The following is a 26,475-nucleotide window of genomic DNA, read 5'->3' as shown; positions in this document are numbered from 1 at the left end:
GAATTTTAGGTTCTGATGCGAGCTATATGGAAGAAGGGAGAAATGTAATAAAGTAACTCCAGGACTAATGTATGCAGACGACATTGTACTCATGGCAGATAACCGCAACACATTAGAGGAACTAGAATATGTGCAGAGGAAAGGGACACCTTCGGCCCGAGTTTACGTAGTGACAAGTCTGGAGTAATCGTGTTCAACAACGAAAAAAGAGAACCCCTGAAAATACAAGACAGTGAATAGACTATGTAGAAAAATCCAAATATCTGGGAGTATGACTCAATGACGGAAGGAAATACCTAGAGGAACATGAAAAAATATAACTACAAAAGGGAAAAGAATTCCAGGTATGAAACTCAAGGCATTATGGAATTATAATAGATATGAAGTGGTCAGGGGTATATGGAAAGGAGTCATGGTGCCAGGACTGTCTTTTGGCAATGCAGTGCTGTGCATAAAATCAGAGGTTCAATCAGGACTAGAAATTCGACAAAGAAGCCTAGGCAGATAGGCACTGGGAGTGCATTGTAACACACCAAATGAGGGAGTGCACTGGGAAATGGGATGGTGGTCCTTTGAGAGCAGAGAGGCAATCAGTAAATTTAAAATTGAAGATAGGTTAACTGAAATGGATGATGGTCAGTGGGCACGGAAAGTATTCAAGTATTTATACACAAAAGGTTTAAACACAAAATGGACAAACCGAACCCACAAGCTGACATTTAGATACCTGCACACTAGTGATAGGGCTCAGCAGATCAGTTCAGTGAAAAAGGGAGTGAAAGAGGCAGAAAGAAAAATGTGGGAGGGAAGAACGCAAGAAAAATCAGCTTTAAAGGGAAACTGAAGTGGTTCTGTTTTTGAGAAGAAATAGCTAAATTGTCTTCATTTGGCGTTCAGATCACAGAGTGTCGAACCTAAATTTTTATTGGTTCAGTTCAGGTTCACGGCTCTCGGTTCAGTTACGGGGAGCAAATATAACGGTTCAACCCAGTTCAAAATGGTTCAAACCGGTTTGAACTGCTAAATTGCGAATATATTTTTTGTGTTATTCTGGCAAAAGGCACTATTTATGCCGTGAAAAGATTAACAATATAGTTTTCTTCTATTGATTGTACAACCAATAGAAGAAAACTATGTTTTTTCCACTTTTATTTTTAAGTACGAAAAATATGAAATTCTGTTATTTAATTTCGACACAAAAGTGAAAGAAAATGAACATTAAGATACAAAACATTATGTTTATACAACTCAATATCCCTATGTTTACCAGAATCACATATATTTTACCTGAATCAAAATGTTGCAAAGTGTGGCAGGTCGCCTAAAATACCCATGATTGGTACAACTTTGCATCGCAGTGTTAAAAGTTAAATTGCGGTTGTGCCCTTGAACTAAGGAATTAATTACAGTGCATAATATCATGAATGGGCACTTCGTCTCCATATACATCATGAACTATGGTTTACGAAATATGTTTCACAATATTTAATTGATGACAAGCTAAAAGCAATAAAATTTTCAAATTGTCACGAAAGTTTTAGGACAAGCACTTTCATTCTATCTTTTATAGAAACACTGAGCAGCAATCACAATGCTTGTTTTTCTAACCAACATTGTTTACACTCAGCACCGTGATGCAGGCGACAAATCATGCAAAAAGGAGTGATCGAAATCGTTGACACTAATCTATAAGCACCTTCGTACTGAGATTGAATCTGGCCTAAAATAGTGCTTACCCAAGTGAACTTTTTCTTATTTAGGATAAACTGGTATAGCCTGGCTGTTGAGGTTTGTTCTCGACAAGATGCCGGTCAATTCAATTGGCGAATAAGCATCACCCTTACTAATTGATTATTTTTTGTTTAATAAAACGAAGTAGTATTCCATGCTCTACTCGACATGGCAGCTACTCAATTGGACACTTCTGACGCTTTGCGTGCGTAATCGTCACAGTTCCTCCATGTGCCCCTGTGTACTTTGTTTTTATCCAGCCCACAGACACGTAAAAGTTCTGTTCACCACATAAAAGTTTGAGGAGTTATATACGTGCCAAGAACATAGTTACTTAAATTAGCTTCAAAATCAGAAATTTTTTAAGGCTATTTTAAATCACTTTATATGTGCCTATCGAGGATAAAAACGTTGGAAAAGGTTTGCAGAGAGATAATTTGAAGGTGCATTTACTTATGATTAGGGTTCCGTGTTTTCGGAAAAATCTGAAAAACACCCGCCGGTAAACTTTTTGTCCATTCAGACTTTTCCGATAAACTCCGAATTTAAATTTATCAATGCCAAAAAAAGACAAAATTAATAAATCTAGTGCCATTCTCAATTTAAATTGGCTTGACGCAGTGAGTCCTGTGATGTCACGTGATGTGGCATTACTTAACAGCATGTCTTGACACCATGACATGACGTGACCATGTGACACATGGTTAATCATAGTGCCAATATACCATTTTCTATATTACCCAAGCATCAAGGAGAATGCAGGGATCGGTGTTCCACGCGCCTCACGCGCACGCCTTCCCCGTATAAAAGGTTCGAAATTAATAACCGAAATAAAGTGCTGACGAACGCGCATGCAAGATGCCATTTGTTTTACGTATTTGCTTTAGAAAAGTTACTACTGCTGAGGCCAACACGTGCGGCGCGTGGAATACCAATCCCTGCATTCTCCTTGATGCTTGGGTAATATAGCAATAGGTCTATACAAAAGCACCACGAAAACCCACATTTTCTCATACACTGCAATGCTGTATATGACGATTTGATTAATACATGAATTACAGCTGCCAATCTTTTACTCCCAAATGTTCATTTTTCGACTAACAAAAAAGCAAAACAAACTGACCATAAACCATTTTTAACCGGTTACCATTATATATTTTTTCGGTTCAGTTCCGGTTCAGTTCCAACATGGAGGCAAAGATTTCGGTTCAGTTCAGTTTGGCTAAAAACACCGGTTCAGTTCCGGTTTACGGTTCCGGTTCGACACCCTGACCACAAATATCGAAATTATGTTTCAGATCGATTTGCCAAGTAGCCACAACAGCACTTTCAAAATAGCACTGAAGGAGAGAATTGTGACGCATCGTGCAGAGATCTCAACATTTTTGCGCCTTCCGCATGCTTTACCCGAGCAATCAAAAACGCTGTACACATTCCCTCACAAGCGGCAAGCGCAAGGCAGTTTTAATCTCTGGGTATGACATCATACCCAGCAGTTAGTTTTTCGGACTTTCTCTCGTCTATTGATACGTTCGGGTCAAATGCTGGCAATATTCAAATTTGCAGGACAAAAATATGCTAGACTTTACACTTTCATTTTTTCAAAGACCCTCTTCAGCTTCTCTTTAACAACGTACAGGTCACAAATGCCAGACATAAGAAAGAAAAAGGTATTTGATAATTTGCATAGAAGTTCTTTGCTGTTTGAGGCGAGAATGGGAGTGTTAAGGTCAAAGACATATAGGGCTAAATTTTAAGAGATAGATACATTATGTGCCATATACCATTGTGAGACTGAGACACCAGAACATTTGGTTTGGAAGTACAGTCTCCGGCAATATGAAAGACCCACTGGGAGCGCGTGGCCGAGGCGGTGGCTGGCGGGGGCGCTGAGAGCGCTCCGGGCAATTCCATTCTGCTTCGAGGGGAGGACGCTCACTCGGGGCTCAGCACAAACTGATAAGCGCGTTTCGCTGAGCTGAGCCCGAGTGAGCGTCCTTTCCTCGAAGCAGAATGGAATTGCCCGGAGCGCTCGCAGCGCCCCCGCCAGCCACCGCCTCGGCCACGCGCTCCCAGTGGGTCTTTCATATTGCCGGAGACTGTACATGGGGCTTCACTCCGCCCTCCCTGAAAGGGTAACGGATCTGATGGGGGCACTAGGTTGTGGCGGCGAAAAAGGAACAATGGAGAAGGCAAAGGGTGATATGTTTTTAGATTTTTTCGCCAGATCCCCAAAGGTGATCTGGAGATATCCCACACTGCCTGGTGATTGGAAAATGCAGAGGGGGTGCAAATTGGCTCAGGGCGAAGGGATGAATCATACTTTGGGTTTCGAGGCTAGACGGCGCAAGCTAGCCTCCATCCATCGACGTAAGCAGCTCCCGTAACCTAATGCAACGCAAGAAAACGGCGTGAACGGGCTCTTCTGCCCGCAGCGTGAACCACTCGATTGCCAGCCTCGTACCTTTATCGCGCGGTTGCTGCCGCCGTTACAACTACTGAAAAGTTGTTTCCCACGGGAAAACATACACATCCCACGTGGAAGTTGCACGAAACCAAGCACCGATCCAGCGCGCGAAGAGCGTCACGATCTCGCCCTCGAAGTGGGCGACGCTTGAATCAATAACGAAGAAATTACGCAACAAATGCTTCGGCCCAGATAACGAGAAGCCAGTCATCCTCACTTTTACTGCCACTACGTGCTAGGTCGCTGGGGACAGAATGCATCATGCCATCATCCTCGCAAGAAGAGCACGGCAGCGGATGAACGACACGTCACATTAATGACACTCGAATGTGACACGGCAAGAACCGCGAAACAAGCGCGATCTTTAGCGCTAGGCTAACAATCTGCGCCGGTTCGTGCTATCGTCGGCGTCGAATGACCTTTTAAACGCTAGAATGTGTTCGAAATGTAGCGTTACCCAGGGGCAGGAAGGTGTGGACGACGACAGTCAGCAGCGTTCTCTGGATGTGGTGCTCCACGAACTTGACGTCTTCCTTGTCGATGAACCTCCCGAATAGATGTGTGAGCGTCAATCCGGCGGTTGTGAATTCTGTCGGCGGCGTAAGTATGTAAACGCAAATTATAGCGTAGACCACACTGAACCACACAGCCTCGGACGCCATGTTTATTTACAGAATACGAGAGCGTGGTCAGCCGGGTCAGCGTGGTCGCGTGCATAGAGTTATTATAATGTACGCTAGAGGTTCAAGTGGCGCTAGTGTGCTGACGCAAATTGAAGCAGACCAGTGAAGCAGACAGCAACCAGCCCAAAATGGACTTCCGGTAATGCATTCCTATGGGAAAAAGTGAGCGCATTTTCGCCCTGCGCTCGATCGTAAGAGCAAATATCCCGAATAATTCGTACGTACTAGGTAGCTTAGAACATTTCTCAGTGAGGCCGACGAAAAAATTGGTCAGTTACGGCGTTTTTCTTTCAAATTTATCGCATTAAAAACTGTGGTAAAACGGCTTCGTACGTGTATTTATGTGCACTGTCGGACACTGTTAGCGCGAACACGACGTCGGCGCTTTTCAGCATGAGGGATACACGTGCCAAACGAACGAAGAACATCTGGAAATTAAGGGAGACGGCAAGAACTACGCAATAACACTGGATCAGTAACTACGTCCCTGCATGTCAAAATAAATTGAAGGTAACGCAAATATATTCCGATTTTAAATAAGTAAGTACCGCTTTATTCTTTCTGCTCTGAGCGAAGATGATATTCGTTTTACGGCGCACCGCGGCAAGCTCCACCTTGCGTCACTTCGCGTTTTGTTCGTTTATTTTGCGTAGGTCAGCGCACGGTGCCCGTCTGCTGTCAATTTCTTCTATTTTTTTACACGCGGATTTGACGGTCCCACAGAAATAAACATCGTGGACGTGATTGTCGATGGGGTCACGAAGCTGTTGGCCATCATTATTAGTTCCAAGAAAGCGAAACACGCTGTCATCGAAACGCCTCGCGCCGCTTTCCACGAAATTCGTGCTTTTCGGGCGCTCCTTGCCACCGCAGCAATCTCCAGTAATCGCGGCGATGGTGAGAAACTCGTCGTCTCGCCGTCAGAAGACCCGAGGAAATCATCTAGTGTAGCTGCGAGGCGTGTTCGTTTTCGCAAGATCGTCATCTCGATAGTCTGCGCGTCTGCTACTCCCGCCATCTTCTCGATTCCCGCTCCTGGCCGCAATGCCTGATAGAGCACTGCACGGGCCGGAATTCCTAGGCCCGGCCCGACCCGGCCCGGTAGAGACACGGCCCGGGCCCGGCCCGAGCCCGGCAGAATTTTTAATTTCTAGGCCCGGCCCGACCCGGCCCGGAAGAGACACGGCCCGGGCCCGGCCCGAGCCCGACAGAATTTTTAATTTCTAGGCCCCGCCCGACCCGGCCCGATGGCTGTCGCCCGAAACAGCCCATTCCCGTTTGAACCCGTCCCGTTTCGACCCGTTCCCGAAACGAGCTCCCCATTTGAACCCGTCCTGTTTCGACCCATTCTTTAAACGCCCTTCCCATATGAACCCGTCCCGTTTCGACCAGTTCCCTAAACGTCCTTCTCGTTTGAACTTGTTCTGTTTCTACCCATTCCCTAAACGCCCTTCTTATTCGAACCAGTTTCCGAAACACCCTTTGCGCTTGAACGCGTCCCGTTTCAACCTACTTATATAAGGCCCTGCACATCGCAACCTCTTCACAAAACGTCTCCATCGTTCTAAGCCTGGTCTGCGCACCTTTTCTGTTTAAGAATGTGTCCTGAAGTAGCTTTACATGTCAACGCGTTCTTAAAATATACAACCCTTTCAGGCAAGCTTAAGTTTAATATATTCCTACTTAACCCCTTAAAACGTTTTTTTCAAGATGGTTCCCAAAACGTGCAAGCGCGGAACGGGCTATGTACACTGCGCGACACTGATACCGCGAACACGACGTTGGCTCTTTTTTCGAATTTTGCTTCGAAATGGTGTTAGTAGGCACCAAAGTATACCGCTTAGGTCTGTTGCCCAGATGAGCACTTCTAAATACACTAATAGTTTTGAAAACAGCGTTATGATTCTATGAGATAAACATAAAAACACGACGTTCGCTTGTTCGCGCTAATATAGTGTCGCGCTCTGTGCAATAAAGGAGTCTTAGAATAACGTACTCAAGCACTTTGGGCAAGCTAGAATTAGCATCGCCATAGGTTTCACATCGCAACGCTATTTTTACGGTACCCAAAGCGCTTGCGTACGTTTTTCTAAATCTTCCTAATAGTGAACTAGATATTTTTGAGAGCGATGAATCAGACAGGTTGACAAGCATATGACTGGGACTTTATTTTGTTTACAATTTATAACACTGAACCCTCGCTCACACGGAAAAAGCTAAAAAGCTTTCTAGCTTCAAGACGCCTTTTAGTTATTATTTTTAACGACGCTGCAGTGAATTTGCACTTCGCTTTTTTTGTATTCAATGAACCTAAAAGATTAATGAGCAGACTTCTTGTTATCAACAACAATTTATGATTTACGGCAGAAGATTGCCCAGGCACGGCCCGGGCCGGCCCGGGCCGGCACGGCCCGAGAACTTTTTTGTTCAAGCCCGAGCCCGGCCCGGGCCCGAGAAAATACGTGCTACCCGGCCCGAGCCCAGCCCGCGGGCCGGGCCGAGCTCGGGCTTTCGGGCTGGCCCGGGCCCGTGCAGTGCTCTAATGCCTGATGGGACTGCCCCCCGGCGCACCACCGATTTTCTTGGTGCGCGTTGGGGCAACGAAAAGCCGCACCGGGAGGGTGCGCTTCGTTGATCGAAGACGTACGGTGCGCACCGGTGCACTTGATCGAAGATGAAGGGGCGCACCGGTGCGGATGATCGAGGATGCTAATGGACTTCTTCCAAAACCGACGCGCCCCATCGCGGCGAAATACCACGCAGTACACTCTGGGAACTAGTTGGCCGCTCAGTTTCGGTTTCGACTGAGCAGCCGCATCTCATGCTATCACGCCGCGACCGAACGCGCTGCTTGCGTTTTTCTATTATCTGACTTTTCACGAACGTACAATACTAGGGATGTCGCGAACCACCCTAGGTTCGATTTCGAAAGGTTTCGATATTTGCGAAGCGAACTAAGGTTCGATTTCGAAAAATTTCGATATTTTCGTACCGACCGAGGCTCGATTTCGAAAAATTCGCAACTTTTGTCCACAGCGGAGCTTCGAATTCGAAAATTTCGAAGCTTTCACGGTTTCTAAAATTTCGAATTCGAATATTTCGAATATTTTTTTACTTCAGGTTCGATAAATTCGAAGATTTCGAAATTCTTTGTAAAAAAAATTCGAAAACTTCGAACGCTTCGAATTTTTATAGACATGAAGTTCGAACAATTCGAAGATTTCGAATTTCTTTTGGCTTAAAGTTCGAAAAGTTCGAAAGTTTCGATTCTCTTTTAACGCTACATTCAAAAAAAAAAAAAAAAAAAACTTCGAAGATTTTGAATTTTTTTCTAATCCAAGTTTTCAAAGTTTGAAGTCCGATTTTCAAGTTTTTCTACAGTTTCAGTTTCAAATAACGTTTTCACGACTCACTTGTTTTCACAAAATCAAGTTTAGAAAAGTTAGGGTGTGATATCTAGATTCTGCGAAGTTGGTAAGGCAATTAAATGAGACGACGAGTGTCCCGAACGTGCTAGAATATTTGCCAGTGCAGAATTGTGACCGCCAGCCCCCCGGGGGGGAAGGGGGGGGGGGGGGGGGGGGGGTCTTTATCACGCAGTAGTGATTGCACGAACACACTGTTTTACGAGACTCATCCAGTTCGAAACGGCCAGGGGCGAGCAGGAGGTTGAGGCTCAGAAAAACCTTGAAGCGACCTGGCAAACTAGCTCGCCACCCCTTGCACGCTGGTAGTAATCCGATCCGGTGAAGTTTATAATTGTCCTGGAGGTTTATTTTCTGGGACGGAGGAATCGCCTCGCAAAAAGCACAAAAGCCGACACAACTCGAGGTCGAGGAGCGTTCTACCATACAAGTGGCGTCGGAAGAGGAAAAACGGAAGGAAAGAGGATAGCGGCGGGGGGGGGGGGGGGGGGGGGGGGGGGGGGGGGCTTCAGCCTTTTTCTTCCCTTTGCAGGTATTTCGGACTGTTAAAGAAAACAATACGGGGAAAGGGGGCGTGGTCGAGCTTATTTTAATCTGAAATTATTTATGCATATGTATAGCTACTGTCGCTCTTCACTGCATAAAAGGTTGCGTAGATGGTCACTGTTAGAAACTCGTTGTCAGAAGGCACTGCTCGTCACATGCTTAGTGGTTCGGAAGTTCAAAGCTGTCTTTTCGACCTAAACACCTGTGCCGATAGTAACAAAAGAAAAAAAAAAAAAAAAGAATAAATGCGGGAATAAAAAGCAGGAGAAAAAAAAAAAAAACTATCAAGAATTCGTCGGAAGTGTTCTATTCGTGCATATTCAGAGGTTCAGAACTTCGAAACAAGTTTCTTTTACCAAAATGTGTACAGGCTAAAAGAAACACGTCCCAGAAACGTGAAGCGAAAAAAAAAAAAAAAAACAGTTTTCTTTTAATGACTTGCTGAACTTGAACACTACTAGAAATCTTCTGCAATGAGTTAATTTATTCCTTAACGTGAAAAAACAATAAATATATTATTTTGTATTCTGCAGATGGCAATGATATGTACTGTCTGTGGTGCTAATTTAAATGCGATACCTCAAACAACTTAGACGAAAATAAATATCAAGTTTAGGTCATAATTGCATGCAGATACATGTTTGGACATTTCTTCGAAACTCACGTTGAATAACAATAATCACATCTTAAGACGGCACTTACCTAGGCTATACATAGATCATTCTTAAAAAAGTATAACATATCTACCATAAATAGCTCCGGCTGCAGCGTGCTTCAAATCTGGCACAAACGATAATCGTCAAAAACCTGTCGTCCGTCCTCGCCCCTTCGGGGATTTCTTTCTTTAAACCTAAGCATGCCAGAACATTGAAATAAATGACATTGTCTTTCGTAAGGAACGCAGCACCGCGTGTAAAAGTTCGAGAAAAAAAAATTACGAATGTACCCCACTCCTTGAAATCAAATGAAACCGGCCGCCGGTCTTTCGAAGTTCGACGAACGTCGAACTTTTACCCTAAAAGTTCGAAATTCGTCGAACTTCTGACTTTTCAAAATTCGAGAGTTCGAAACTTTTCGAATTTTCTTGATAAATAAGTTCGGAAGTTCGAAATTTATCGAATGTTTTGGTCAGTCAAGTTCGAAAGTTCGACAAGCATCGAACCTTGCAGCGCAATAAATTCGAAAGTTCGAAAAAGATCGAATTTTTTAGCGTAATAAGTTCGACGGTTCGAAAAGCGTCGAACTTCTTAGCTTAACAAGTTCGAAAATTCGACCTCCGTCGAATTTTACGATATAGACAATTCGAAAAATCGAAATCTTTCGAACCTTTCGAACCGCTTGATTCGATCATCGAAACTTCGATTCGAAAAAAGTTCGCGGCATCCCTATACAATACACTCATTCTCGAGCGATACAAAACAAAGACCGGGGCACTTTCCTTGGTTCCCGAAACACCGGATATTGTGCGTGCGTATGCAAACGATAGTAAGTCGTGGCTTAGTCACCTCACCCTACGAGTGCATGTTTGAGCTCAATTTCAATAATCCCGTCTAGTACTAGTGAACTACAACTGAAATTTGTTTATCTGGAGCCTTATACGTATTTTGTTTGCCAAACGGCCGCTTCTTGTTACTTCATTGGGCGAAAAGCAAGCCGCATCCTCACAGGGTATCAAAGTTGAGCCCAGCGTTTACGCATGAACTTTTAAGGAAACGCAATAAATTCGACCTAACTACTGTTAAAGTTACTATGATGTCTTCCTCGTGTCATCATATATCTCCCACTCAAATTTTATGCTGATAGAAGATTAACTTTTCGCAAACGCTGAGATCGGCTAGCTACGACGGAGGCCCAAAGCGTCCTCTACTCCTCGCTAAGCCTTTTTGGACGAGCTTTTACTGACGCCCAAGATCTGTGCCTGAACTATTAGTCTGAAATTATCTCGGCATACTCAGGCAGGAAGAAAGCTAACAGATAACAAATATTATGGCCATTAGCAACCGTCAAACGCGCTTTGAATTCGTTCGTTTGGCGCACCGCATAGGGGTTCATGCCCGTCCGGCGCACTTCCGGCGCACGGTGCGACATTCGTCACACAAGTGCTCGACTTTTGCTTTCTTAAAACGGTCTGTATGTGCGAATTTGCCTATATGATTGCAGGATAACTTTATGCGCATACGCGATGTTGAATATTAGTGGAATGAAGCGGGCGGGGATTTCACATCGTGCAGTGCTGCGGGTCAGTACAGATAAGAGATGAGAAGTGTGTTACAATTGAGCTTTTCAGTGGCGCCTCCGAGTTTTACCTTGCATGCTCAGGCATATGAAGAAAAACAGTAATTGCAAAAAGTAATATTTCGTCTATGGACGCACGTGAAACAAACTTCTTGGTCAACAACTCTAATGTAAAGGCGCAAGCTCGATGTATGCATACTTATTGGTTGCTACAGCTTGTTGATTCGTACACAAGCAAGATCCCCGAGCTTCGCAGCGTCGAGATTCCCAGCACTGGCTCGTCCACATATACCTCGATTGAAACGCTAACAGGAGGCTCAAGTACAAAAATACAACAAGCATGTGTTAATACAAGCTATACGTCTCAGGCTTGTGCTAAAGCTTCGAGGTCTGGCCATTTAGGTTAGTTTAGAGACCACAAATTACGCTCTCGGAACCAGAAAACATGAGATAACGGCCGTAATGGTCCACGCTCTAGGTATAATCTCTTGTCGACGTGTCGACCGAAACCGAAACCATGCCACTCTCCTCCCTGGCCAACTAGTTCCCAGAGTGCAACGCGCGCCGTGTTGCTTGCAGGGCTTCATAGAAGTAGTCTATTGTGAGAGATCCGTGGAGATGGGCATGACTGATAAGTTGATTGTGTAAGACGCTTATATTGGCGAGGAACGCTTCTAGTACGATGATGCTGCATGGTGATCTTGGTGCGACTGGTTTAGGACGACCCTCTGGAAGCTTCAAAAATTTTGATGGACCGAGATGGCGATTTCCATGTCAACGTAGACGGGTTAGCCAATCGCCTGCGAGGTTTTGGTCGTCTGTATGTTAGTGTCTGTTTGTGTTCAGCTAGCAGGTAGGGAAGGCAATGGTGCTACTTTCCCAGAATCCAGTGAGTACATCGAGGCACCTTGCGTTACTCTTAAATCACGAAGGGGCTTCATGCTGTCCCCGGCCACGATCCTGGCGGTCTCAGCAGTGGTGATGTGTGTGGCAGACGCCTGTCACTGCACGCCTGTTCTGCTGCAGATTGCTCTCTGTTTACTTCCTCGTCCTTGTATTTTTTGCGCTTCTTTAATGAACCTTTTCCACATACCGACGGCACCAGGCGGTGGCTGCACGAACTAAAAATCGAGGAAGTGACCTACCTGCGCTACCAATCGATAATGGGAGCTACGCTACCAGTTCCTTCGCTCTCTGAGCAGTGGCGCCTGCCCAACGCGACTTGAAAGAGGGGTATTCGTGGCGTCCACCCAAACGTCGTGTTTTCCTTTCCGTCAACGTTCTTTTTTTGTGTAACACAATTATATATATGCTGCAGTTACGTGTTCTACCAACACCACCTAGACAGAAGGCCTCCACACGCGTCATCATAGTCAGATCGATCGAGGCGAGAGATTGGGAACGAGTGCTGCGTCAGTGTTCGGCTGCGGCTCGTGGCCAATCAGCGCGTCGAAGGTCGGGCTCGGGTCCAATAGCCGACCGAGCGCGATCCGACTGTGATGACGTTTCATAGAAGAGGAAACCATGCGGAGGCCTTCTGTCTAGGTGGTGTTGGTTCTACTCGCTGATATACAGCCTCCTTCCGAATTTCCTCGATTTTTCGTTCCGACTTCCGCCGCTTGGCATCGGGCGCTCGCGCGTGCGCAGAACGCTTCTCGGAAAAGGTTAAGTGATTGCTCTCCCCTCTCCGCTCCGCTCTCATCCAGCGCGGTAGTTCCAGATGTGGTTTCAGTAGTCCACGGAAGTATCGGCAGCCGGAAGCACTGATCTGTGGCCAGAAGTTCAGACGCCACGATGAAAGCGACACTCGTTCCTCGTAGGGGTGTCGCGAACCAGCCGAGGTTCGAGTTCGATCAGGTTTGACTTTTTCGAACCTTTAGTGGAAAATTTGACGAACCTTGTATTAAGGTCGACTCGTGTGCGCATGCGCGACAGGCTGGCCAGTTGGCTTTGAATTGGATGGTGATGGCTAAGGGGAGAATTAAGGGCAGCGCTGATTGGTTATTTCAGTTAACGCAGTACAAGAAGATTAAGTTATTAACTTCTTCAGTGATGCATAAAAAAAAAAAAAAATTCTCCAAACCTAGACATGCTTGTATCAAGGTCTGACCACAGTGTCCACAAAGTCGAACCGGTCGAATCTGGGGAAAAGGTCGAAGGTTCGTCGACCCGGTTCGACCCAGTCGAACCCCGAAAGTTTGACCTAAAAATCTGGTTCGACAAAAGTTCGCGACACCCCTAGTTCCTCGTGCTTTTCGACAGCATTTCTATTAGGGGTGTCGCGAACTTTTGTCGAACCAGATTTTTTGGTCGAACTTTCGGGGTTCGACTGGGTCGCACCGGTTCGACGAACCTTCGACCTTTTCACCAGTTTCGACCGGTTCGACTTTGTGGACAGTGTGGCCAGACCTTGATACAAGCATGTCTAGGTTTGGAGAATTTCTTTTTTTATGCAAAAGGTTATTTTATTGTGTGAACAACTGCAATTAAAAGAAACTAATTCTATTCACTGAAGAAGTTAATAACTTAAATTTTAGTACTGTATTGACTGAAATAGCCGATCAGCGCTGCACTTAATTCATCTCTTAGCCATTACCATCCAATCCGAAGCCAACTGGCCAGCCTGTCGCGCATGCGCACAGGAGTCGAACCTCAATACAAGGTTCGACGACTTTCCACTAAAAGTTCGAAAAAGTCGAACCTGGTCGAACTCGAACCGCGGCCGGTTCGCGACACCCCTAATTTCTATGACCAACCGCCGGGATTGCGACATCCGACAACCATAGGTCGGCATTTTAAGCTGTCCTCACTCAAACTCACGATCACTATTTTTTCCTCAATCAGAACTCACGCCCACTCACGATCACGATTTATTCAAAATAGGATCATCACCCGGACTCAACCTCACGGCTCAACGCAAAACCAAAACTCACTCGCCGTCATCATCACGGTCGTCACGCTCACAGATCATCAGGGTCATCACACTCACAGGTCATCACGAATCATCAGACTCACAGGTCATCACACTCACAGTTCCTCACGGTCCTCACACTCACAGGTCATCACACTCACAGATCCTCACAGTCCTCATACTCACAGGTCATCACGGTCCTCACGGCACTCACACTCTCAGCTCCTCACGGTCCTCACTGTTACAGGTCATCATGCTCATCACACTTACAGGTCCTCACACTCACAGCTCCTCACGGTCCTCACACTCGCAGGTCCTCGCGGCCCCCACACTCACACAGGTCCTCACGGTCCTCACACAGGTCTTCACGCTCATCACACTCACAGGACCTCACACTCACAGGTTGCCGGTTGCTTTCTTTGTGCTTTTCTTTTGTTTCTCTCAAGCCTTTGGTTTGTCTTCGCGTGAGTCGTGCGGCGGGGAAACTTCTGAGCCACTAATCCAATTCGAAAGAAATGTACTATGTTAATGTTTACGCTCCGCACATTTCTACCAAATTTCGTAAACCTGGATGAATTACGAAAGAAACTAAATGCAAGCTGACTAAAGTGGGTGCGTTTAACTTTCGCCTGCTGACAAGGGCGGCGGGGAAAACAGAAACGCGCCTTCCGACAGGTTACACAGACAATGTCGCAGTGATTAGAACATCGCCTCGCTGTGCATACCTCGCTCATTTGTACACAGATAAACAATTACTACATATATCACCTCCGTTTCTTTTTTTGTGCCACCCACAGGTACTTCTACGGAAGTTTATGCAGAATGTATATATAGTAAACATATGGGCATCGACCCATTTTTTTTTTGTGTGTGTGTGTGTGGGGGGGGGGGGGGGGAGAGAACGGTTATATTAGGTAGGGTGGTTGCACGTGACGACGGTTTGAAATCTCACCATAATCCCTGTTGACAGTGGTGTCTGTCAGTCGTATATGATATTCTATGAACAGGGGCCGCGGTGGCCGAGTTTTCTTCTCACTTGAGTTGCTTCTGATTTTATTGATCGACCGTGCTTGCCTCGGCTGGCATTGTTTTTCAGTCATCTCGGCCTTTATAAAATACTGTCAGCATTCATTATCTTGATACATGCAGCCGTCCTTGAATTGATTTCGTTTGGATTGGTTTGACTTTGGCATGACTTTGCTTGGTTTGGTTTGGAATGGTTTGGGGGTTTGCGGCCGTCCCCATGTGGTTCTTTCTTGCGCTCTCGATCATGTAGGGCGCGCCACTTTTCATGTGGCAAGCCGCGTCATTCTTGACGCGCAGTTTTATAATGGGCAATCAGTTCGTCGAACAAGGTTTCATAGACAGATTGTTTCATCGACACTGCGATGTTTCATCGGCAGATCGTTTCTTCGACATTTGTTTCTTCGATGTGTCATCCGAAGATCGTTTCTTCGACATTCGATGCTCGACAGAGCTTATTACTCAGCCACCATATTACTACATTTCGTCGACATTTTTTTTGTTCGTTTTGTCTTACTCGTACGTCTAACGACATTTCTCTTTCTCTCTCTTTCATCGACGCGGCGTTGGCTCCTTGACGTCATATGCGTTCTTCGCGTGTTCGCAGCGCATAACGGTGTCCGCTTCGGACAGGGCGCAGGTGGCGCAAGCGCAAATGCTCCTCACTCTTTGTACGCATGCAGTGCAGTGTGCTGTGCGTGGTGTTGGCTGTGCGCTTACGTCGCTTACGTTGCTGGAGTAGTGCGTGCGGCGCGGCGGCCTTTTGCACCCGTATGGCCGTTTGGCCACGTGCTCGGCCTGTCTAGCGGACGTTTGCTTACGAAAGGAGCGTGCCCTATAGGGGGGGGGGGGGGGGGAAGCTGAGGCTCGGCGCTCGGCAGCCAGACGGTCGGACGTAATTGTTGCTTTCTGTCGTGCTTTTGGCCGCTTGCACACTTGACGCTCGCGAGATGCTGAATCATTCCAAACTTTTTCTAAAAGGAGTTTTCTCGACGCAGTGGTGGCTTAGTATACCGCTCATTTTGTGTAGCGTCATGTGAGGCTTATTTTGTGCCCAGTAATGCACGCGAAATTCCAAAACTGACGTTTTGCAAGTGTTCCGAAATAGGTAGTGACGTAGAGGTTAATCTGTCGGTTTCGGTAGTCTTTAAAAGTCCAATGAACGAGGTATTTGCATTGTTATAGAGTCGGAGCATAACTTATAAGGCGTTTGAGCGAATATAGGGTGCGCTCCGATCGATCCAACATGGCGGAAAAAAGGGGGATAGATTTGCGACGCCCGTAGATCGGTAGCGTATAAATTAAACAAAGCGTGCTGTTCTCTGTTTGTTTACGTGTGCGAGACGATCATCGCTTCAACCAAGACTTACCGTGATGCTACAAATGAAGTGTTCAAGCCAGTCGAAGGCAAGCAATCTTGCCATAGTCAAGATATGTGTGGAAGTGTTCGACGTGAGCTCTCACGCTGGTGAAGCTGTCATCAAGTTGAACCGAATGTACTTGGGTTCAAAGAAAGGTGCACATCAACAATGTTGGCGCGTTGAAACTATGACGCGTACTTTATCTAAAACTAAACTTATCAGACTGCGGCTACAAACATTTTCGTTGAAGTTGCTTAGATGAAGTAACCATTCAGGCCTCGCATTAAACGGTGTTGCGAACTCTTCGGTTGCTCTAGTTAATAGTGCTAAAAAGCGGTTGGATGGAAAGTATGACAGCTACAGCATACAAGGGACGATTGAGGTCTTTATCCTGCTTTCTATGTATGGAAACATCGGTATCCTTGGTGTTATATTGCGATCAGCTGGTCGCCGATCGTCCTGTTTTTATGCATAATGTAAACAAGCCCCGGAAGCGCCAATCTCATATCGATGTGCTTGTGCACCCCTACAAGCCTCCTTTTGGCTCTCGTGGAAAGCTTTATTGTAATAGCAATAGTCTCATCGGCCGTTCGAGTTGTATGTACCACGGTGATATCTGCTGTGTGTGATCTGCAAAATAAACAAGTCCGTATTAAATGCCAGAAGGAGAACAAAGGTAAAGCTTTTTTAACTTTTTTTTTCTTGTTACAAAAGAGGGCAAAGCTTCTGAAACAAGAGCAACCTAAGCTGATATTTGAGTGTGCTCAAGAATGAATGGCAAAAGGTGCTTATGCGAAGTGGTAGATGTACACAGTTAATTTTCTTTTGCCTCTGCATTGTAAATTGAAAGATATGTATCAGCAGAAGGCACGTGTCCTTTTGAAAATGTATTTTATTAGGGCAAAAATAGGTTTTCATACACAACCGAAGAGTTCGCAACACCATTTAATGCGAGGCCTGAATGGTTACATCATCTAAGCAACGTCAACGAAAATGTTTGTAGCCGCAGACCGATAAATTTAGGTTTAGATAAAGTATACGTCATAGTTTCAGCCTCAAACGCCAAACATTGTTGATATGTACCTTTCTTGATGAAAACTGCACCAACGTGAGAGAGCCCACGTCGTCAAACACTTGCACCCATATCATGAATAGGGTATGGCAAGATTTCTTGCTTGGAGTGAAGATCATCTCGCTACGACTAGCTACGACCACACACCGCAGCGATGCAGGCGTCGAAGGGGTGCACCGCAGTCAGTCGCCGTCACCTGACGCTGCTCGTTTGACATTCACGGCTTTCCGCTTAGGTGCTTCGTTTGTACTTGGAACCAAGTGTTATTTTCTGTGCTTGTGTCTGTGCTCAGTGGCTGAATATGGGCCTCAAGAGCAGTTCTTCAGGCTTAATAGCATTCGCCGAAGAACTTGCGAAGAAAATGCCACCCAGGAAAAAAATCACGAAGACACAACGCACCAGCTTGGTGGACCATGCACTGGACGCGGAAACCAGGCCCTGCGGAGTATACACCAAATGCAAACTATCTAAAAAAAAAAAAAAACATTTTTAGGCTCAAATTGGCTTCTGCGGACTAAACGCCTGGACACTGCCTGTTATTAAGCATTGTATATTAACCACTGTTTGTTGCGGCTTGAGACTGCCTTCCTGTAATGATGCAGAGGGGTCAACTGAACCTTGAAATAAACATATTTAAGCACATCTAGAGACGATGTTCTTTAAAGCCAGATGGTCAGGGAAAAGGTGTGTCATTACCTAATTTGCCAACAGCACACCAATGGTCACAATCAAAACTCACCGAGTCAATGGGCAGTTTTCCACCGCATTATCGCCGTGTAATCACCCATTTGGTCCATTAAAAACCTTGAGGCTGTAGCCACCAGCACACCCATTCTAGATCTGGAAAGCTTATGCTGTAGACAAAATTCCCATATCATCACATTTTTAGCAAATTGAATGGTCCCACCTGTTACACTTTTAGCTTTGGAAGTAAACCAGTTCACAATACCACCAGTGGCATACATCGTGCCAAGCATTAGTGCCGCGTGTGGCAGCAAAATGTCCTAACTAGGGAAGCAAACTTAATCGATCGTGTTGATTAAGGCACCTAGATACGGGAGAAATTATCAATCAATCAAAGAAGGACCCTCGAAAGGGAAGCTTTATCGCCGAACGAACATTACTTTTTATTGGGCGTTCCGCAATGTAAGGCCGAAGACATTCACTCCGTGATCGGTACAGAAGCATTTGCTCAGTAGTCGGTCGTGCGTGATAAAAACAACAACAAAAACAAAGATGGATTAGAAACACGATAGATTCGCCTTTGCACGGAGTACTTAAACTTAAAATCGTGTCAACATAAAGCGACTATGGCCCGCCATGCTAGCAGCTATCTTAAATTTTACCCGTGTAGTCGTCACACCCGTGCACCAAACGAAAGCGTTGCTGCAAGCCCCTCCGCCGTCAACTTTGAGTCGCTGTTGAGTCTGAAGAACTGCTCTATGAGGTCCATATCCAACCACTGAGCACATACACAAGCACAGGAAATAAAACTCGGTTCCAAGTACAAGCGAAGAATCCGGGGCGGAAAGCCGTGAATGCCAAACGATCTGCGTCGGGCGACGGCGACTGACTGCGGTTGCGCTCCTTCGACGTCTGCATCGCTGCGGCGGGTGGTCGTAGCTAGTCGTAGCAGATCGTGTCAGCTCTGTTGCTCGTACCGGAACACTAGAGCCGCGTAATATTCTTGCTGCCAAAGTTTATAAGCCTACGTTCGTGGCCAACGCATTTACACATAGCCAACGCCCAGCTAACCTATCCCCCTCTTTCTCTTTCGGCGACCGGCCGCCAGGGTGGTGACATCGTCGCTGAAACTCCTCAATCGTCTACGTCGTCTTCTTTGCCATAAGGCAGCTGACCGATTCTACGTGCACGAGCTCTCGCTGGAAGCGTAATCCTATTTATATAGTGGTCATCCGTGAGTACTGTAGCGAATATTTCAGGCCCAACATATCAATAGTTTATTGTTATCAACCAGGAAAACGCAATATCTGTAAACACCCCCCGACAAAGAAAGAAAACGAGAGCTCGCCGTTCGCTTTGACCAACGTTGTCTTTGACCAATAGACCGATCTCACCAACCGTCTAGAGCGTGCGTGACGCAGCCATAGTTGTACTTCACAGGAGGCAGCGGTAGTGCACGAGACGGCTCGTCTCGTGCACTACCGTGGCGTTTACCCTCGTGCGGAAAGACCACAGTTCCCGCAATTCACTGCGACAGAGGAGGCATTGCGAAACTGGCGATGAGGTCGGTCTATTATCCCAAGCCCGGTTCACAAATCTGCGTTTCGAGCGACAGAAACGACAAAAACAACACGAACGACATGACAAAGGGGACGATTATGTTCGTATTGCAGAGCGTGACAGATAATGCAATGAGCAGCTTTGTCGAGCAATCATGTGTCACGGTTGTCCCGGTGTCATGTCGTTCGTGTCGTTTCTGTCGTTCCTGTAGCTCGGAACGCAGATGTGTGAACCGGCCTTTACGAGCCTGCTCTGATGGTACGCTTGAACGTCACGGAAAATCGGTCTCTTCGCCTTTTCGAGGTGTCGCCACGGGTAGAAATAATGGCGGGGTATTAAGTGATTTGTTCGACACACAAGCGTCACTACAGGTTATGAATCTGTCAACATTGCCTGAATCCTATTCTAATTGTAAAATAAAATGTCGAAGGTGTCTTCCCGGGCACAATGTCCGCCCATATCAAAATCGAACTTGGCGGTTTTTTTTTAATACAATATTTAGCATTATTTCGCGCATTAAGTTCCCGGAAATTAGCAGCACATTCGGGAAGTTGAAGTTGAGTGTTTTTTTCTTTTTTTATAACTCGCGGAAATGATGACAAACGGTTTCTCCGGACATTTAGTTGCACATTCACAAGATATATTATAATTTATGTTGCATAATTATCAAACCCGCGGCCTTTCTGTAACTATCGGTTCGAGACAGATTCTCTGTCGCTCGGTTAACAAGTGTTCATTCAACGCAGTAGCGCACTTCAACGACCCGCTGATCAATCTTGCCGTTCGCTACACCATTGTAAAAATTCATTACGGGCTTGAATCATCGCGATATCTGTCATATGCCTTCCAACGATAAGAAGTGTTTCAGAATTGAATTGTAAAAAGTTGGTTATCAGATATATTATTTTTGTTCTACAAGAAATTCTTGCCTCACTCTGAGCACCTATGCATTCGACCGTAACAACGTAAAAAAGAAACATGAATAAACAACGGCCAAGGGGAGCACAGCGTCACGCACGAAGCCCGAGAGGCCCGGGCAATTGGCGCCTCGGAGTCGCGTCCAGCCGGCGCGCCGGCAACCCGGCCGTGGCCGTGGGGCAGGCGCCGCGACGTTGCGGCCACTGCGCGCCTCCGTCACCGAAGGCACACGGCACACGGCGAATGGGCTACTTCCAAAACCGACGCGCCCCATCGCGGCGAAATACCACGCAATGCACTCTGGGAACTGGTTGGCCACTCAGTTTCGGTTTCGACTGAGCAGCTTCATCTCATGCTATCACACCGCGACCGAACGCGCTGCTTGCATTTTCGGTTATCTGACTTTTCACGAACGTACAATACACTTATTCTCGAGCGATACAAAACGAAGACCGGGGCACTTTCCTTGGTTCCCGAAACACCGGATATTGTGCGTGCGTATGCGAACGTAGTAAGTCGTGGCTTAGTCACCTCACCCCTCGAGTGCATGTTTGAGCTCAATTTCAATAATCCCGTCTCGTACCAGTGAACTAGAACTGAAATTTGTTCATATGGAGCCTTACACGTATTTCGTTTGCCAAACGTCCGCTTCTCGTTACTTCATTGGGCGAAAAGCAAGCCGCACCCTCACATGGTATCAAAGTTAAGCCCAGCGTTTACGCATGAACTTTTAAGGAAATGCAATAAATTCGACTTCACTACTGCACAAAAGTTACTATGATGTCTTCCTCCTGTCATCATATATCTCCCACTCGAATTTTATGCTGATAGAAGATTAACTTTTCGCAAACGCTGAGATCGGCTAGCTACGACGGAGGCCATAAAAGCGTCCCCTACTCGTCGCTAAGCCTTTTTGCACGAGCTTTCACTGACGCCCAAGATCTGTGCCTGAACGGTGTGTCTGAAATTATCTTGGCATACTCAGGCAGGAAGAAAGCAAACACATAACAAATATTATGGCCATTAGCAACCGTCAAACGCGCTTTGAATAATTTCGTTCGTTTGGCGCACCGCATAGGGGTTCATGCCCGTCCGGCGCACTCCCGGCGAACGGTGCGACATTCTTCACACAAGTGCTCGACTTTTGCCTTCTAAAAACGGTCTGTATGTGCGAATGTGCCTATATGATTGGCAGGATAACTTTATGCGCATACGCCATGTTGAACTTTAGAGGAATGCCAAGCGGGTGGGGACCTCACTTCGTGCAGTACTGCGGGTCAGTACAGATAAGAGATAAGAAGTGTGTTAAAATTGAGCTTTTCAACAGCGCCTCCGAGTTTTACCTCGCGTTCTCAGGCGTATTAAGAAAAACAGTAATTGCAAAAGGTAATATTTCGTCTATGGACACACAAAACAAACAAACTTCCTGATCAACAACACTAATGTAAAGGCGCGAGCTCGATGTATGCGTACTAATTGGTTGCCACAGCTTGTTGATTCTTACACAAGCAAGATCCTCGAGCTTCGCAGCGTCGAGATTCCCAGCACTGGCTCGTCCACATACCTCGATTGAAACGTTAACAGGAAGGCTCAAGTACAAAAATACAACAAGAATATGTTCAGACAAGCTATACGTCTCAGGCTTGTACTAAAGCTTCGAGGTCTGGCAATTTAGGTTAGTTTAGAGACCTCAAATGACGCTCTCGGGACCAGAAAACGATCTCTTGTCGACGTGTCGATCGAAACCGAAACCATGCCACCCTCCTCCCTGGCCAACTAGTTCCCAGAGTGCAACGCGCGCCGTGTTGCATGCAGGGCTTTATGGAAGTAGTCTGTTCTGCGAATCCCGATGAGCCAGTAGATTTATTGGAGTAAGACACATGGCAGCGTCTCACAGGCGTCCATTCTAGATGCCACTTGTCTCTAAGCGACGCTCTAATTGGCCCACAGAGTCGTAGCTTCCACAGTTTGCTGAGTGTGCCCACAGGCAACCAGCCCAACCAGCAATGCAGCTTGGAAGTTGGCACTACACGTTGCGCCATCTAGCGACTGAAAAATAAAACAAATTGGATAGTCCAGGACGGCCTGGGTGGCCTGGGTCGCGAGGAGTGTGGGCGGGCGCATTTAGAAACCACGTGTGAACCTGGCATTTTGGATCGGCGTGAGCCTTTTTGGAACTGTTTTTTCATAAAATTAAGTCTCAACTTCACGTCTCTATGACCTTTCCGGGTTCCTGTGACATCTCCCCTAAGCCTAGAGTTTCCCCCAAAAATAAACGCCGCTACTGCTGCGTGAAAGACTGCCACGGTCGTGCAGATGACCCAAGCGTCAGACTTTACCGCTTCCCTTTAAGACCTTGGTAAGCGACACGGCGACAAGGTGGATTACTGGAGTGCGATGCATCAAGTAAGTGAATTTTACATTAATTGCTGAAGTGAACGAAAATAGATGTGCAGGCTTGGAAAGTGGTCTGAAAGACTCCTTTTGCAAAATAACGTATTTATACTAGTTTTTTTACGAGTCTCTGAGACGACCATTTAGAGAAATACAGTAGGAAAAATTGGGCCGATTGTTGTTTCGCTTTGACGTCGAGATACAGGCGATCAGGCCTTCAAGCGAGGTGCCCTTCGACCTGTTCCGGCACTCGTAGTTGTAGGCGTGCATTTGGTTGCGACCGCGCGCGCCGTTCGGCACGCGCGGTCGCAACCAAAGCCTTTTAAGCATGCAAGTTTTTAAATAGTGGATTTTCGTAGAACAAATTTTTGTTTGTTTCGGCTACCAAATTTAATGCTGAGTCATGTAACAAATGTGACGGCGTGCAGAAAAGAGTATGCAATTTTTTTTTTTTTCTAGAAAAAGCTCATGCGAAGCGTAAATATCCTTCTCACACGCACACTTTTTTGCCTGTCGCCAGACTTGTGCACTGTTCTCTAGCACGGAGAGTTTGGTTCTAATTACCCACAATTTATTCTAGTGTCGTGGGGGCGCCGGGAGAAGAAGAGGACGGTCGAGCAAGGCGCGAGCGGGGGCCAGCCGGCGAGGAAAGAGGAAGAGCCTGCTGCACGAGGCTGGGGCCGGGCATGAACGATAGAGCCGTTCTGGCTGGTCCGGCCCAGGTCGGTCCCCGGATCGTTCCACCAGCGAGCTTCGGATCAGGACCGGCGGAAACGGCAAGCCTGGCCTTATCGGCCTAGTCCATTGCGGTCCAGGAGTGGTTCTGCAGCGAAACTCTGGCTGTGATAGCCCGGAACAGCTAGCGTACGCAGTGCGTGGGAAGGACGATCCGCAGGCGTGGACTCCGACTGCCAGCTATGAACGACGGGCGACAACCAGGGTCGGCGGGTCCGGACTGCCGGCTCTCGAAGACGGGCAACCGGGATGTACAGTAAACCCATTCGCTGCCTTCTCGTTGCGTTGTGTCACTTCCTGGGAGACGAGCGAATCACAGACCGATCGGGCGGCGATTATTATAGAGCGACGCCGCAAGCGCACGAAGACAGTTCAAACAGGTGTCCAAATGACAGCTCCAGATTATGCTCTCAACACTTGGACCTATCAAGGCTCCCGATGGTCTTAAAAAACCACATAAAATAAAAAAGGGACATGGCGCGCACGTGCACACGAGGACTGCTGAAATCGGGTTCGCCGCCGCTCGCCACGGCCCGACGGGCAGACTAGCCACTGGCCGACCCATTAAGAGAGACCCCTCCGCTTGTGGCGCCGAATGCAGCACTCTCGTGGCGCCGCCTGGCCATTGCCGGCTGGCTGTCATGCACTTGCGCCATCTTGCCCCCAAACAACACTTAAAAGCATGATATCGCACAATGTGAAAGACCTCACTCGAAGCTTCGATCGATCATGACACCGCCTTTGTCGCACTTCCTGAGTGATGACTCATTGCGAAAGGTACGTTGAGGTACGCGGAGAAATAAAATTCCGGATGCTGATGAGGATCATGCGAGTCATTTAATGTTATTGCAGCTGTGCGAACGTTATAGTTGACGCAATCATAAAAGTCTGTGCCCACTGACACCAACTTGACAACAGGAACCGAAATACACACGAACCTTTCTATGCCACAGAGAGAGGAGCGCTAGCCGTTTGGAGCGCTTCCCCAACTCCGACGTTACCGCGCCGCCTCGAGGCGCCGTCAGTCCGTTGGCGTCTCGCCGTCTGCTGGGAAGCGAAGAGCGAACGCCGAGGAGAGACGAAAGCGACCCCCCCCCCCCCCCCCCCCCTTCCTCATACCCCCTCTGCCCTCTACAGCGGGTTGAGACATTGCGGAGGGCGCTGGCAAGGAGGAGCCTGCAAGAACAAGCACCCCCCCTTCCCTCCTCCGCCCTCCACAGGAACCGGCGCGTTCACATGGCGAAGGAGCATGCGAGCGACACCCAAACCAACCCTGAAGGCCAGAACTCCACGGAGTAGTTGCGAAACGAGAGTCTACTCGCCCACTAAGACGGCCCGGGAGCTCACGTGACCAACCCAGCTAAGAATATACCAGCGCTCACCGCGACTCATCCTGGCCATGGTCCTCATGCTCACGCCATCACGCAGACTAATGCGATCACCGGACTCATATCCACCCAAAGACTCACGTCTTGATTCAGGCTCATGCTCATGAGCCTCGAAACTCACAATCACACTCAAGAGACCTCAAAACTCACACTCATGAGTACTTCACTTAGCGCTCAAGCTCACACTCAGACTCAAGAGTTTTAAGAACTAACAATCACACTCACGGTCAAACTCACGTTCATGAGTTCGCAGGGCTCACACTCGCACTCACACTCAAAGAGTTTTAAGAACTCACAATCACACTCACGATCAAACTCACGCTCATGAGCTCGCAGGGCTCACACTCGCACTCACACTCATTAGTTCTCAGAACTCGCGATCACACTCGCGATCAGACTCACGCTCATCAGTTCCTAGGACTCACACTCACACTCACACTCATAAGTTCACGTAACTCACGATCACACTCACACTCACACTCACAATATTTCGAGACTCGCGGCCTCACTCACGATCACCTCAAATCTGACGGTGAGCGTGAGTGATCGTGAGTGATCGCACTCATGAGTGAGAATGCCGAGGTATGCCGACAACATGACGATCCGGCTTCTGTAACCTCGTCGCGAACCGGACGAGGTTCGAGTTCGACCAGGTTCGACTTTTTAGTGCAAAATTCGACGAACCTTGTATTGCGGTTCGACTCGTGTGCGCATGCGCGACTGGCTGGCCAGTTGGCTTCGGATTGGATGGTGATGGCTAAGGGATGAATCAAGGGAAGCGCTGATTGGTTATTTCAGTTAATACAGTACAAAAAAATAAGTTATTAACTTCTTCAGTGATTAGAATTGGTTTCTTTTAATTGCAACTGTTCATAAAATAAAATAACTTTTTGCATAAAAAAAAATTCTCCAAACCTAGACATGCTTGTATCAAGGTCTGGCCACAGTGTCCACAAAGTGCGTCATGTGCGCGCAGGGAGCAGACGAGACGGCGGAACACGTCGTACTGGAATGCACGGGTATAAAGCCGGACGTGACGTACGAACCAGACATGGCGGTGGCGCTGGGTTTCCGGGGCGTTGACGAACAGTACGACGCCGATAGCTCGCAGCCAGTGGAGGTGACAAAGAGGAGACTGGAGTATTGGTGGAGGAGAGCAAAAGAACACAACTACGTTTTTGGCTAGTGTAGCTACTAGCCAGGCTAGATCCAGCGCTGCTGAGATCCCCCGATACAAAGGGGTTAGCCCCAAATCCAATCCAATCCAATCCAATCCGTCGAACCCACTGATCAGTGGTTATTTCTACAAGGAGGTTTGTACCGGGTGAAACAAGGAGACGGT

At 47.0% G+C, this 26,475-nt stretch overlaps 2 protein-coding genes across 7 annotated transcripts in view; one reads left to right on the top strand and one right to left on the bottom strand.

Moving 5' to 3' along the window:
* Positions 1-4,944, bottom strand: part of LOC8037651 (E3 ubiquitin-protein ligase TM129) — a 32,635-nt gene extending 27,691 nt beyond the window's left edge. The window contains exon 1 of the mRNA XM_002405424.4: positions 4,656-4,944. Within this exon, the coding sequence (XP_002405468.1) occupies positions 4,656-4,860 (205 nt within the window). The 5' untranslated portion in view covers positions 4,861-4,944. The remainder of the gene's footprint in view (positions 1-4,655) is intronic.
* A 6,707-nt stretch (positions 4,945-11,651) lies between these two features.
* LOC8040821 (tetratricopeptide repeat protein 1) overlaps positions 11,652-26,475 on the top strand; it is a 75,449-nt gene continuing 60,625 nt past the window's right edge. For 3 of the 6 annotated variants that reach the window (XM_029990810.4, XM_029990809.4, XM_029990804.4), the window contains exon 1: positions 11,652-11,731. In XM_029990810.4, the coding sequence (XP_029846670.2) occupies positions 11,706-11,731 (26 nt within the window). In that variant the 5' untranslated portion in view covers positions 11,652-11,705. Of the gene's footprint in view, positions 11,732-11,784; positions 11,977-26,288; positions 26,447-26,475 lie in introns of those variants that run through there. The other 3 variants (XM_029990808.4, XM_040218260.3, XM_040218262.3) reach the window with 3 other exon arrangements.

This window comes from Ixodes scapularis, unplaced genomic scaffold (genome assembly GCF_016920785.2).
Source record: "Ixodes scapularis isolate PalLabHiFi unplaced genomic scaffold, ASM1692078v2 PGA_scaffold9__187_contigs__length_104089568, whole genome shotgun sequence".
Classification (NCBI taxonomy): Eukaryota; Metazoa; Arthropoda; class Arachnida; order Ixodida; family Ixodidae; genus Ixodes; species Ixodes scapularis.
Note: the sequence above shows the minus strand (reverse complement) of the source record. Positions and strands in the feature narration are given on the sequence as shown.